This window comes from Charadrius vociferus, unplaced genomic scaffold, assembly GCF_000708025.1.
Source record: "Charadrius vociferus isolate BGI_N301 unplaced genomic scaffold, ASM70802v2 scaffold1168, whole genome shotgun sequence".
Taxonomy (NCBI): domain Eukaryota; kingdom Metazoa; phylum Chordata; class Aves; order Charadriiformes; family Charadriidae; genus Charadrius; species Charadrius vociferus.
This window is the reverse complement of record NW_009661376.1, coordinates 319,472-333,773: the sequence shown is the minus strand read 5'-3', so window position 1 is coordinate 333,773 and position 14,302 is coordinate 319,472. Positions and strand designations below refer to the sequence as shown.

Here is a 14,302-nt window from a genome sequence, read left to right as displayed (position 1 = left end):
GCCTCCTTCGGCCGGGCGGGGCAGGCAGCGCGGCTCTGCCCGCGCACGGGGAAGGGGCTGCGGGGAGGAAAGGTCTCGCCCAGGTGAACCCCTCCGGTAGTCGGCCGCTGTGAGGAGTCTTCCGCTCCTGTTGGGTTTAGGTCAGTTTCCCACTCTACAACCGCGACCGCTGCGGTGTGCAAGAGTTGGGCTGACTCACGCTCAGAGAACGCATCCCTTGCCATGTTCGTAATTCAAACAAATAGTTCGTAAGTGTTCAAAAAGTCATTTGGTAATGACAGAGGCACAAGGTCTACCGCTAGCATACACTGTGTTAGCTCCTCAGGTAGCCAGTTTTTCACAGTATTGGAGCTGTCTTGCATAGAAACTTTAATTGCTTCAAATCAGCACGACCCCTTCAAATAAATGGGAATTTGCTCACCCCAAGGTGCTGGAATCTTGCTCAGGGTCTCTAAATGTTTTCTGTCACACCATTTTACTTTGACTATAGGGAAGGGATGATATAAGCTCTTAAACATCTGCATTTTCTCCCTTTTTGCAGGGGGCCTATTCCTTCAAATAACACAAGGGGATTCCAGTTTTTTGAGCTTCCAGCAGCAAATAGTTCTCCCACAAATCTTTTCATCAAACCTACTCACTTGGTTTATTTTTCCAAGGGAAAAGGGGACAAACAAATAAGGAAATTAAAAAATTTTAAAATACTTAAATATTATTACATTTATAGTCAGAAAAAAATATGTAAATCAACTGCATCGAATTGTCTATTAGCTTTTAAATAGTCACCTCAACATACATTTGTTCTTTAGGACACACAAGAGATAAATAACTGAGTTAACATTGCTAGATAAATCAACTTTTTTTTCCTGAGCTGCAAATATTCCAGATTATAACCTCGAAGTTGCTATCCAATAACTACAAATAGAAACTAAACAGATCAAAGTGAGCAAGCGGGAGCCCACACTTGAGTACCCAGAGGCTAAATTTACTGACTTGTATAGTAGTACGCCCATCATTTCAGACTGGTAAGTCAAGACTCAATGGCTCTTAAACATAAACCCCAACTTGGCCACAAAGTGCCAGAGAAGCTCAGTATTTTGGCCTGTGCTATGAAAAACAAGAGGCTGCATGATTTAAAACAAACAAACAAAACCCTCCAAAACCAAGAACCGCAACAATTTTGGGTATCTGTGGTTTTAAACATCTACATAGACTGTGGCGACTCCTCCAGCCACAGATAGTGGGGTACCGAGTTCCAATTTGGCTTCAGGGTCTTTCCTCTTAGCACCGAGTACAAGGGTGGACCTCATATTGCACAGGAGTACTTATTTCATAATAATGAACCAACCTCTCTTGTTTGGAGGACCAACTACCATAGTCCAAACTATTCGCATACAATCCCCATAAGTGCTTATGTGGGTGGGAGTGGTCAGAAGAAATTAACAACTTCAGTGCTTACATCCTGTTGGAAAACCAGATTTTTGTGAGCTGCAGACTTTGACAGCACCAAGACAACAGGTGAAGTCAGACAGATAACAAAGAAATTTGTTTTACGGCTAAAAGCATCAACTGCTAGCCACTTGTGTATATGTGGACATATGCTTTCCATGCTTCTTCCTTCCAGGCCAGGCAAACTCCTGATGAAAAGAATAGGTAAAAATAGGGGCAACAAGAATCAGCTACACAGAGCTCTTCTGTGATGTTGTGGAGAACTTTTATTTTACCCAAACAGCTGCTGGATTTCTACCTTTACGTGTCGTGTCAGTGACAGAATTGACCAGATACGCTGCAGTATGGATCAGCACCATTTTTCGTGTTATTTCAAGACCTAGCAGAATAGCAGGGTCTACTTACAAGCTTCTCTGTCAACTTCTGAAAGGAAACAGCAATGTGGGAAGCAAGTTCACTCACAGGATGGGCACTCTGTTCCAGCTATGAGAAAGCTGGAATTTGACTTTCTCAGATATGAGTATAGAATGTTTCAGTGCACATGCACTTTGATCAAAAGCATAAAACCTTATCTGTAGGAAAAACTACTTTCTAGGGCTGCCAGCTAGAGCACAAAATGCATCCAATCAGATTACAGGACAAATTACCCTTGTGTGGGAGACAGCGATGTACTATCCCGATTGCCCTTTAGGTTTATGAACTCTCCTCATTTACCTCTATCCACCTTTTACATAGCTGCCACTGGCTTCTGGCACTTTATCAAGAGTGTTAGCATTTTACTGTTGAGACCACAAGGAGCTAAAATGTTTGCTTTAACGCTACAACCTTGACAGGGACATAACTGCAACCACACTGGAGCCACGGCCTTGGTGGAAGTTTTTGACTGTGAACTTTGAGCTTCTCATCTGGAAGACAGAAGGTTGACAGGCTCCACTGCAAGGAAGAATGCTCTGGGCCTGTTCTGTTCTCTCTTGCCCACTACTTGCAAATTTTATATGCATCAAGTCAAGCAGCAGCAGGATTGCCAATAATTTTGTTCTTTTCAATTTTTCTCAGTGAAGTAAGAGAGTTTCATTAAGCCTGGTTAAGTAACCTTCTAGATTGGAGGGAACACCCCCTCTCCAACTGTCACACACTGGAAAAGTATGATGCAGCTGGAAGCCTCTGAAACTACTTCCAGATATTCAGAACCTACAGAGTAGTTCTTCAGATAGTCCCTGTACCGTGCATGTTCTGAACCTACAGCCCAGAGTACGCACCCTCCCACAGCACAGCATATGTAGTCTCCAAGGACAGAGCATAAGAGCCAGTGGAAAACAATCAAAGCTCTTCTTCCTGCCACTCCAGCAATTTCTGAAGTCATTATAAATTCATTTGGCAGAGGAGTGTCACAAACACTTCATGCATGCAGAGACGTATTTTAAATCAGCACTCAAAAGATCAGAAAAAGACAAGTTTCCCTGTAGGGCTGATATTTCAGGAGTGCTTCCTACCATGCTACCTGCTGACATTACAGTGAGCCACTGACATCAGCACGCTCTCCTGGAAAAGACAAGACCCTTTAAAGAGCGAGTTGCTACACATTTACAGTAGCAGAAAGCACATCATGGGATAAGGGTAATCCAAGAAGACTACAGTGAAACAAAGATGGATGGAAATCAGTGCTTTGGTCCCCATCTAAAGGACAAGAACAGTGACTGGCCACAAGCGCCCCTTTTCTAACCAATGCATGCACAGCAGCTGTGGTACAGACAAGGATGCACAGCTCGAATCTTCCTTGCGTGTGAAAAAGGGCACACCCTCATTCAAACCCAAAAGAGCTTCTCAGGCTCTGTAAAAGATGCTGTTTTAAATACAAGTAGAATTACTAATTTTAAATTATAAAAAAAAATGTAGTCACCGTGGCCTGTGAAGAGTCCTCATGTGCATAGAACAACTTACAGAAAGGACTCAAACATTGTTGAGTGGCAGGACAGTAGTTATCCATCAGGACATCTTCTAGAACTGCAACTAGATTAGGACTCATAGTCAGTATCTTGATATATTTTTCAGGAGAACTTGAGGGTAAACAAAGTGCAACACTGACTAGAAAGGGCATTCAACTTTCGCCAGAAAGTGGTGACAATGCTTACCTTGCATGGTGGAATTCAGGAAAGACCTAAGATGATGACAAGGCTTGAGAAAATGGTTACCCGGCCCTCCTGATCTTTGCACAGCACTAGCAACTATTTTGGTCAACTACCTAGCTCTCCCCATCCAGAAGCATCAGCAAATTAAAAATAAGGCTTGCTCAAGCATAAAAGTAACAGAGAGCGTGTGTTCCAAGAGACACTCTCTTAGGTACAGTTCTAGAAACAGCCATGTTTAAAATGACATTCATAAAACTTCATTTTTTTGTTTTGTTTTGCTTTTTAATAGCTAAATGACCTGCCTCCCTTCATACATACTGGTGGCAGCACATGAAAGGGCAGTAACAAGCACTTTGGGATCTTGCTCGTACGTGCAGCTAGGAACAGTGTTTCCAGAAATAACAGAGCTGAAAAATGTGAAATGAGACCCTGAGATGCAGGTGAACATGGCAAAACACCTCAAAATCCAGAACACATCTGGAAGTGAAAATTGAGGAATGAAGACTGAAGGGATTACAGACCAGAGCTCTGCAGAAGCTGAGCTGCTCTTGCTATTAATATAACCAGCTCGTTTAAACACATGGAACAGCACAGAACATGGTCCTGCAGCAGTTGGGACTATAGAACACCCTTTAAAAACCAAGTAAGAGTTTAGCACAGAGTGGTGGCAACTGTTCAAGGACGATACAGTTTAAAAGAAGTCAAGTACACAGCAAAATACATCCTCCAATAGACAGGACAGAACCCTAATGCAAGGAACCCGTTTTAACAATCTTTCCTCATTCTGTCAGTAACAGTCAAGACAGTTTACAGTGTACCTCCTAAAAGGAAATGAATGATCGCACAGTCTAAACAAAATGCAAGAACAGGCTTGCTGCAGACACTGCATGCTCAGCACACCTTCCTAAACCCAGGCAGTGAACTTAACAAAGAGGTGCCATAAGAAAACATGCTAATAGTATTCTCTTCAATTTGCATATGCATTTTTTTCCCTTCGAAAAAACTGCTCTGTGTCCTTGTTTGCTGGGCAGAGATAACACATCACTCTACTCTGTAGTTTCAGTTTCCAAGTTGGCTGTATGGCACATGTGTCCATGAAGGTTCTGGACATGGTTTTACACTCTTAGAAGCTGCTCAGAATCAGCATTTAATGGTTAAACAACCTGTAGGAACTACTGAGGTTGCTGAGCCTCTCCCTTGCCAAAAAGCAAAGGAAAACGGACATGGTCCAAGTCGGGGAAGAAGGTGAAGAAAAGCACTTAAAAGGTGCACAAGAGTTAAAATTTCATTTTCTTTCTGCCTTCCTCCCCTCTATAGAGTAGCAAAGAGGAGACAGAGGAAGAGAAACAGCAGGATTCAATGGAAGGCAGGAGGTTCCTGATGGGCTCACCGATGGCTCAGTGCTGCTGTATGGGTGATGACTCGTTGCTTCACTGCTGCTTGGTTTTAAGGGATAATCTCTGTATCATCTTGTAAAGGAGACCAAAGTGCTAGAAACAGAAGGAAAATAAGTAACCACGAGTCCTTATAAATTCTAATAAAATGATTGTGTTCTACAAAGAGAGAAAGCTTACTAGAAGGCTTAAAACAATACTAATGTGCAAATGCAATACCCTGTTTGGATCATCCACTAGCACTCTCATCTTGAAGAAAAAGTGAGACTTGTTGAATTAGGAGGAATTATTACAATGACGCCAGTTACTTCACACTGTACAGAAAGTGATGGCTTACAGAAGTGTTTGTGCAGACCTGTATCACCCCCACTGTGAAGCTGCAAACACTTGTTAAAAATTTTACATTTTGTCGTGGGTTTTTTTTATGCCATTCTGTTCCTACTGAAGGGGAGGAGAAAGCTTCAGATTTCAACACATGCATGATACTGATCACTACGGAAACACTGCTGTTAGCAGTTTCAGGAATGTAAAAGTGAACCAGGCAAACACAGAGATTCCTAGCACACAATCCTTTAGCTGGATCTTCTCTTTCACCATTTCACCACTGACTTAGAAATTCACTTAATTCCTCTTTTGATTCTGCTTTGATTAATTGCATTTTGATTCGACAACAGCTACTTCAGATATTTGACAGATATAACAAGAACCAGGCTTCAAATAATTTGTAATAACAAACGTAATGAAGATAGCTGACAGAAATCAAAGTGAAAGTGAAAATCCCTTCTGTTCATGTTGTTACATCGGATTTTTAAGTGCTTGTTGTTTTCCCAAACAAACACAAATAGCAGGAAGAGATCAAAATTTAGATTGACCTAAAACGCTTCCCTTGCATTCATCTTCTTCAGAGAACCCAGCCAGGATCAGAAGCCTAGCTCACAGTGGCTTTGTTAGCACTTAAACAAAGACACTAAACTTAAGCAAGGCATGGAGTATCACATTTCCAAGAGTATGGACACAGGATGTGTTTATGTTTTTATTGAAAAACAAAACAAAACCCTGAAGATGCATTTCTAAGCTGTAGCCCAAGTTCAGATACTGGGAAAATGTCCTAACACGCCTAACTTACCAGAAACTGCAAATCTTCAACAATACAGCAGATTTTAGTTACCTTGAGAAGTTTCGGTCTGAAGCTGTTACATAGCCAAAATAGCTTAACAGATGAGTTGTGCATGTCCTTGACCAAGAGAAGGAGCTCTATAAAATAGTTTTGCACTAGAATGGCAAGAGATTGCCTTCAGCACAGCCAACAGATACTCAAAAATATAGACATTAAAACAGCCAGCCATTTTGGATTACTACTTTTAGAGTAGGGTGGCATTATTGTTCTAACTTTGGTGCTGGGACTGTGTGAGCACTAGTTACTGTAGCTAATGTGATTTATGAGGAAAATAATACATTTGTCTCCTGCTTCTCTTACCTGCACTGCAACATAGGCAACACCAAGGTAGGCTGCAATACAGACAGCCAGAAGCAGGTCAAAGATCGCTGGCTTGACCCTGCAATAAAGAACAAACACATGAAATTGCTACAGCAGGTACTGCCACAGAGTGAGACAGTAGCCCAACGTGCCCAAGGAAATCCCATACCTGTATGCATTCATCACCTGTTTCAGCTGGTCATAGAAAACAAACTCAGGGTCCCTGTGAAAAGAAGGAATTCTTCAGATTGTATTACAACTCTTGACACTGCAGTAAGGACAGCCCAGAGCTCTGTTCCCAAGGAGTTAATCCAACTAGAGACAAGTAAGCATGACCACCTTGCATAGCAGTTTCAAACTGATTTTAGTTGTCAAGTATTTCTTTTCCTACAATCAGAAGCCTGAGGATACAATTCAGAACACATGCTCAGCAGCTGTCTCAGAAGAGGCACATGGAAAATGCCTCAATAGGTTCATTAAATTGCTTCAACTCAAGCAGGTTAAACAGGGTAGAAGCTGCCTTTTTGCAATTAAAAAAAGCTTTCTAGGGGACCATAGTCCTTTCCTGCATTCAAAGAGAAGCAGCACTAAGAGTGGGAAGGGTGGAACCAAAACAGTGAAAAAACAGGCTCTTCAGACAGAGAGAGCTGCTGGGACTCGTTACTGTGCTGCGAGGGACAATAAAGAGCTTTCTCTGGGAGCACAGAGAGCAGAAAAGAACAATCACTTCCAGCTACATGCCAAGACGCCAGAAAAGCTGCTGCTCAGAGACAAAATTCATTGGAGGGGGAAACCGGTTTGCATGCCCTGTCTGGTTCCTTCATCTCTTTTCTTACCGTTTGTCTGCCTTTACATGGTGCTGTTTGACATCCTTCAGGTAGCGACCCATATAATATTCTAAGGTGTTGAGGAAGGTGCTGTCTTTATCAATCAGCTGAGCAGCCCTGGGCTGACTGCTCAGCCAGTCCATCACTGATTCCAGTTGCTCCTGCTGGATCTGCTGCAGAAAAATACCACCAAAGAATGGGACTCAACCACACATACACTAAGACCAGACCTCTCTCCCAGACTCTTGATTCCTTCTTCCTACGGGTTACACAAATGCACTGTGCTCACCATCTGATCCGTGAAGATCTGCAGATCTGCAGGTGCTCCCTGCAAGGGGGGGAAAAAAAACACAACCTCAGGCTATTGGTGAGCGCAAGCTTGGCTTGGCAGGACAAATCTGGCTAGCACTGCACGATAGGCAGCTCTTACCTTGTCTGTTAGGTTGTAGATGACCCTTGTCAAAGCCTCAGCAATGATCCTCGTATTCCTGATTAGTGCCTTAGTGTCTATTTGTGCCCTAAAGCAAAAGAGGGGATTATGGATTTGTCAATGGGATCAGTTTCCTCTAGAAACCATCCTTTTTCACTGCATCAAGCATGAGCCTGAATCTAGAGCCAACTCCCAGTGTTTTTTCACCCATCCTCCAACCATCAGAAAACAAGCAGTCATGAGGCCAATTTGTGTTTATGAGCTGGATTTCCACTGTAGCCTTCCCTAAGGCCTCTAACCTCCTATCCATGATGCTGTTGCGCAGGCTGTCCCGGTGGCTCTCCAGATGGGAGATGGTGAATGCTGGCAAGCGTCGGATTGCAAAACGCTCATGCTCCCATGCCAGCATGTCCTCAGCCAAGTTTATCTTCTTGTGCACCATGGAAAACTTCACCTCTGGGAACTGGCTGGCAACGACCTGAGGGAAAGGACAAGCCATCCAGGGTGTCACTCTGTCCATTGCATAGTCCCATCTTGCACTGCCCAGTCCACCTAGACCCAATTTTTTTGTGTTCCGGAAGGTAAATATGCTTCCAAGTGTAAGGTGCAGTTACTGCCATTAAAAATGTGGTTTAATGTCAAAAAAGCTGGCACTACAGGGTAGCTTTTACAAGCAACAAGCCATAAGGAAGTGTAGTGGCAATTACAGCAGATCTAGTCTGCTTCATTTGGGACTGTGACATGAGGATTTATCTGCACTTCAAATCAAGTGACCATAAACAACACATTTCAATGGCAAACCCTTTCTTCACATCTTCCTTCCTTCCTCTCTTGGAGAGCTGCAGTTCCCCACAGTAAGTCCCAAGTTCCCATCTACCTACAATGCTTTTCATTACCATCTCCAGTTCTCTCAGAAACGCATGCTGCAAGGTCCCCTCCTTTGGAGGCTTTGAGACATGGAGATGAAGGCTATTGCCTCGGCCCAGAGTATCAAGGCAGAGAACAAATGCTACGTTGTCCTGCAGCAGGCTGGAATCTGGAACAGAAAAATCCAAACCGTTATTGCTATGTTTTGCACTGGAATTTCCATCCCAGAAAAGCAAGGCCCACACAAGGAGATTCTCACAGGAGGGCTGACAAGCTAGACACTCAACACAATCATATTAACAGAGGCCCTGCCACAGAACATGCTGGAACGCCAGCCTTTTACTCACCAGTGTGGTCCAAATTGTCTTCCAGCCACCGCTTGGTTCCTTGATAATTAAACTTGCCACCTCCAGATGCAAAGAACAGCAAGTTATACCTACCCATCAAAGAAGACAGAAAAGTGTTAGTGCACTGCATTCCATGGCTACAGAACTCCTTTACTCAGCCTTGGAGGTGTGGTGAATTCACAACAGCTAGCACCTGATATTCAAGGCAAACTGTCCATTAACAAATGCTTCCTACATGCTACATACTAAGGTAATGGCAGGATGGGGCAAAAGGGGAGAGTTCCCAGTGCCTGAGGATGGAATCTACTTCCCACCCTACTTGTCCCCAAGCTTGAGCAGAGCTATAGCAAAGAAACCAAAGGAAGGAGCATGGCCATTAACAGCAACTGTACTTGGAAGGAAACAAAACAGAGCAAAGGAAGTAAATGACTGCTCATAACACTCTACAGGTCTGGAGCAAAAGCCCTTCTTATCTGATCGCAGCTACACACATTCAACCAAGAACAGGGTAGTTTCTTACCCAGCATGGGTACGTCTGTATGTGTAGAGCCGGGAAAACAGCCTGGCTAGTTCCAGTAGCACTGAGATACCACTGCCATTGGAGTCAGCACCATGTGACAGCCACTGCAGGATGAAGTGAGACAGAGACAAGGTGACAACCTACACTGATTTTCATATACCAGAACAGCCTTCAAGATAGTACACCACCATGCTCTGCTTATAACTGCCCATCTTTAGGGCCAAGAAAAAACATAGCAGCAGAGGCCACATGGGAAAAAAAGACAGGAACGCACAGACAGGAACAGAGAGCCGCAGGAAGAAAGAATACTCACTGGAGCCACTCCAAAAGAATCATAGTGGGCAACGATCACAACAGTGGGCAGGTCTTCTCCACCCAGCCCCGTTAGCCTTCCCTGCAGAGGAAAGAAATCAGTGTCACTCAGCATCACCTCTTGTGTGTCTGTACAAAGACAGCATGACTTCTGCACAGCTTTTGAGTCTGCAGTGGCCTCAGTTCTGAGGACTTCAGATATTTATTGGACTCCTCTGACTTCCCCTATCAGTCCAAATGTCTAAGGAAGTCCCAATAAAAGAAAGCATCCCATTATGTTGCCAGTTTGAGTCCATATACAACTCACCTCCACACTGGGTATGAGCCAGTCATTGATAGCTTTGCTTTGAGTCCCGCTGGTCACCATCTGGAAGCCATTAGCAGTTGCTGTGTGCAGCAGAACTAGAACAACAACAACAAAAAAAGTACACCAGGGGAAGTTTCACCACTTTATTTCCCTTGCTAACTTAGCTTTGGAGAGAGCAGCTTTAAACTGTTTAAGCCCTCTCACTTGTTGCCTGTGTCTATGCGTTGACATGGAATCCTGGTGACCAGACAATTTCATTCTGTCCTGAAATCTCAATATTGTGAGCTGGCTAAACCAAAAACTTTTCTCCAGCAGTCCTTAAAGTTAATCATGAGCAACAAGGACAGTAAGATAGTAGTTATTTACAGAGGAATACATGGAAGCACTGAATGGACTTGCGGTTAGACAAAACACTTCAGCTTCTACCAACACACTCTAGTCACTTAACATCTTCAACATTGTTTTTAACCTGAGTTTTGTTGTCTATCTTACTTCCAACAGTGTGAAGCTGAGAAGTCAACTCCATGCAACTGTGTGTCCAAATATAGTCAAGTAATACTCTTATACTGTTTTTTTTTCCATTAAATCCCACAAGACTTTTACAAAGACAGAATAAACATGAAGGTGACAGAACACTGGTTCATGGTGCATATAACACAGCAGATTGCTCCCAGAGATGGGATCAGACCTGTCTTCCTCTAAACCTTTCCCCTGCTTGTTAGAACTCACCTTCTGCAGCTGAGGCAGAACCCTGCGATGCAGAAGCAGCCCGTGTTTGTTCATAAATAGACAGTAGCTCTTCATCTTCCACTGCAAAGTAGACTGGCACAATGGTTTCCATAGCAAGCATTTCTGGCTCTATCTCCATGAATTGCTGAGAATGTAAGTGAGACACAAACTTAGCATCTGCTAAACATGCAAGAGGGCAGAAAAAAATTAAAAACCATTTTTTAAAAATTTAGAATATGATTTGTTGTGCATTACAACAGGAGCTTTCAGTCCTGCAGCAACCCAAGCCCCTCTCCCTCTTAAATACATCTCCTATCAGAAAAGGAAGGGAATCTTTTCTTACCCTTACAACATCCTGGGGGACAGAAGAGATAGATCGTGGCAATATTATCACCACAGCACCAGCTGACTGACGGAGAGCCTTCTGGTACTGCTCATAGGAGAAATCCACCAGCCGCATCATGACGCAGCGGCGGCTCAGGACATCTGCTTCTACAGTGCGGGCTTCTGTGTTAAGCACTGCACTCCTGGTTCCTGTGAGGAGAGAACAGCAAGAGGTTTTGTAAGTGATTTCATCAGACGCCATTTGCTTGATCCTAGCTCCTTCACAGAACAGACTTGGCGACAGTCCGACAAACTTCAGAGCAGCCAGGACTTGCAGAAAGCTAAGTTTGCCTCTTCCCCCTCGTCCAAGAAGGAACAGAGATTTGCGTTTTTTCCCTGCATCCATCAGAGCAACATCTGTGCAGCCATGTCCTGCCAGGCTCCCCTTACTCCAGCACTACATGGCCTCAACTTCTTCCTCCCCACCACAACCACACAGGCTGCACATAATACCTGCGGACAGCAATCTGGAGAAAGCCTGGCCTCTTGCTATGCATCCTCCAGCCGTACGATTGTGTCTGCAAGCAGAGGATGCAAGCTGTGCAGAATCACTTTGTGAAAGTACACGAGGCTACACCATGTCCAAAGGGCTGTTCTAGCTCACCCACTGGGATGTTTCTATGGCTGAGAAAATTACAAATGAGCAGGCTGTTTTTAACTGCTCGCTCTCTCCTACTCTCATTTTCAGCATATCAAATCTCCCACATGAGAATGCAATCCTTTGGGAGAACAGCAGTCTGGAGGCTTGCCAGCAGCTCCAGCATTCTCCAAGAGAGGACCACAAGGACATCTTGTATAAATAGAGACATACAAATCCACCTTACAGTTTGTAATGTAATGCTCCAAATCCAATTTCTTCTTCTATAACTCTGGCACCTACATTGAAGACTTCATCACACTGGGTACCCATGCAGCCAGGGAAGGAGCAAGGTGCTCCAGAAGGCATCTAAGCCTATGCCAAATAAGAATGTTGCTAAAGGTTAGATTTAAACCTGGCTTAACTTAACTCTAACATTAGCTTGGTCTTGTCAAAGGTCAAATCACCTAAACAAAAAAAAAATAATCTGTACTTCCACTGTGCAGTATCAGTGAGGGCCACATAACCAGAAATGGAGTTAAAGCATGATCTAAATTCTGTATGTAGAGCTCCTACACTGTATAACAAACACATATTAACAACGTCCCCCCTAATTAGAGCAAAACAATCCATAATAAGGATAATCCTTCCACCATTGCCAAAATAATGATGTGTAAACATGGCAAAGTGTAGACCCAGAGTTCTGCTCCCAGCACAACCCTCTGACATCTAAGCAGAGCAGACCCAACAGTATTTTCTAACAGCATGGCAAGACAAGTTGACTTTCTGTAGTTTCTCTGTAAAGAACTGTTTAATAATTGTCCATTTATAATCTAAAGAACGTTATTCTAACAGTATTAGAGGAAGTCCAAGTTTGTTCTTGAATTTTTCTAGGACTGAAGTTGACAAACACCTGTACCCAGGAAGAAAGGGTCAGCAGCAATCTCTATTTGGTCTTTTTGGAAAAGAATATGAGAATCTGGAACAACAAATAGCTTTGATCTTGAAGGACATCTGGCCTCAGAACACACAGGGACCAGGAATATCAGCTACTCAAAGGGGCTGGCAAGAAACAAAGGAAACACACAATCCACCGAGCTAAAAAGCTCCAGAAAAAGAGACAGCGTAAAAAGTAAATTGCAAGCATCTTTAAAAACAATGTGTGTCTTTCCCAGAGTTCACAAAATATTCCAAAATACGTTGGTGAGCACTAGGCTAGAGAGAACACTCAGGCAACCACAGTCAAAGCCAGCTGAAACACATGCCTGCTGCCCCCATTAAGCCTGCCAACAAAGATTTACCACCACATGAGAAAAGAGATAGCTTAATACCCCCATGAGAGCGCCTACTTTGGATCTAGCGAGGTTTGTCAAGAACAACAGGTCTCAAGATGCAGATGCATTTTGAGAAACTGTGATGGAAGAACTCAGAAATAAGTTCAGATCTTCAGAAGCCACCAGTAATGTCTGTACTGTTTACAAAGCATGCAGACATAGCTGGTATTTTATAACTTTTACTGATGTTTGATCTTATCAAGATCTGAAAGATCTACAGACCAAGTCTCATGGACAGTACAGAATAAATGTGGGGCTGTACTACCAGACTGTTAACATAAGTCTGAAACTTAGACCACAAAAGAGACAGCAGGAAGAGTCACTCACAGACAGAACAGATGCCCTGATCTGGAATAAAATATCTACAGAAGACTCAGAAACAACACTTGATTCCAGGTTATTGAGTATAGGGGTGTGGAGGCCAAGGATTACAACACTTCAATGATTCGCAGAACAGCTTGTGTTTCTGACTCAAAGAAAGGTGTTGCACAATCAGCAGCCTGGAAGCAACAGAAGAGAGGAGCTGGAGGTCAATCGGAACATAAAGGAAGAACTGTAAAAGAAAGGACTCTCAAATGAGGAGGCACTGGAGCAATAGACACTGCTAATTAAGATGGAATAAGAGGCTGAAGAGCAAAGAAAAATAGACCTGTCAATAGAGGCGCCAAAGGCAAGAGAACAAAACTGAGCTCACGACCAAGTTCCCCAGTATGCAAAAGGACTGCAGCTGGACTACTTAAGCACAGGGAGTTCAGTCCACACACAGGAGCTTGCAAGGACACAGCAGGGTCCTTGGCCATCTCTAGGTTACCATGCAGGAGCTCTCAGCACCCTCCTGCTCGTGCTGAGGCTGGGCAGTAAAACTCAGCCAGATGGTGCCCACCTGCGTCCTCCCGTGGGTCTGGGTCCGGACCCGGACCCGGGCATAGCTGCAGCCTCCCAGGGCCCTCCGAGCTGTCCTGCAGCCTCCCCTGGGCTGGGCCGCCCTCCCCGGCCTGCCTGCAGCTTCGCGGCCTACACTGGGCTCCTCCCCGGCGTCGGGGCTCTTCCCAGGGCCCCGTCGGACCTGAAGGGAGCCCCTGCCGGGGTTCGCCCTCCCGGAGGACCAAGACCTGGCGCAGGCTGAACCGAGCTCGGCCGGGCCGTGCAGTCTCTCACCGTAGGGCTGCCCGCCCAGCTCGTACTGCTGCATGCGGTAGACCGTGAACTCGTGGGCGGCCTC

General features: G+C 44.2%; 2 protein-coding genes across 3 annotated transcripts in view; both read right to left on the bottom strand.

Annotated features, from left to right (window-relative positions):
- LOC104294394 (activated RNA polymerase II transcriptional coactivator p15-like) overlaps positions 1-224 on the bottom strand; it is a 3,744-nt gene extending 3,520 nt beyond the window's left edge. Inside the window, exon 1 of the mRNA XM_009893994.1 lies at positions 196-224. Coding sequence (XP_009892296.1) covers positions 196-224 — 29 coding nt within the window. The remainder of the gene's footprint in view (positions 1-195) is intronic.
- Positions 225-2,910: 2,686 nt separating this feature from the next.
- NCLN (nicalin) lies at positions 2,911-14,302 on the bottom strand. Of its 2 annotated transcripts, XM_009893975.1 has the most exons (16): positions 14,239-14,302; positions 11,129-11,319; positions 10,786-10,930; positions 10,057-10,151; positions 9,751-9,831; positions 9,438-9,541; positions 8,918-9,006; positions 8,600-8,739; positions 8,003-8,181; positions 7,704-7,791; positions 7,563-7,601; positions 7,283-7,446; positions 6,616-6,669; positions 6,447-6,525; positions 4,966-5,065; positions 2,911-2,988 (listed from the first exon to the last, which is right to left on the bottom strand). In XM_009893975.1, exons 1-15 carry the CDS (start codon positions 14,270-14,272, stop codon positions 5,006-5,008), a joined length of 1,542 nt encoding a protein of 513 aa, XP_009892277.1. In that variant the 5' UTR covers positions 14,273-14,302; the 3' UTR covers positions 2,911-2,988; positions 4,966-5,005. The 2 variants fall into 2 exon arrangements, with proteins under 2 accessions (XP_009892277.1, XP_009892276.1); XM_009893974.1 differs by lacking the exon at positions 2,911-2,988 and having other exon boundaries at positions 4,568-5,065.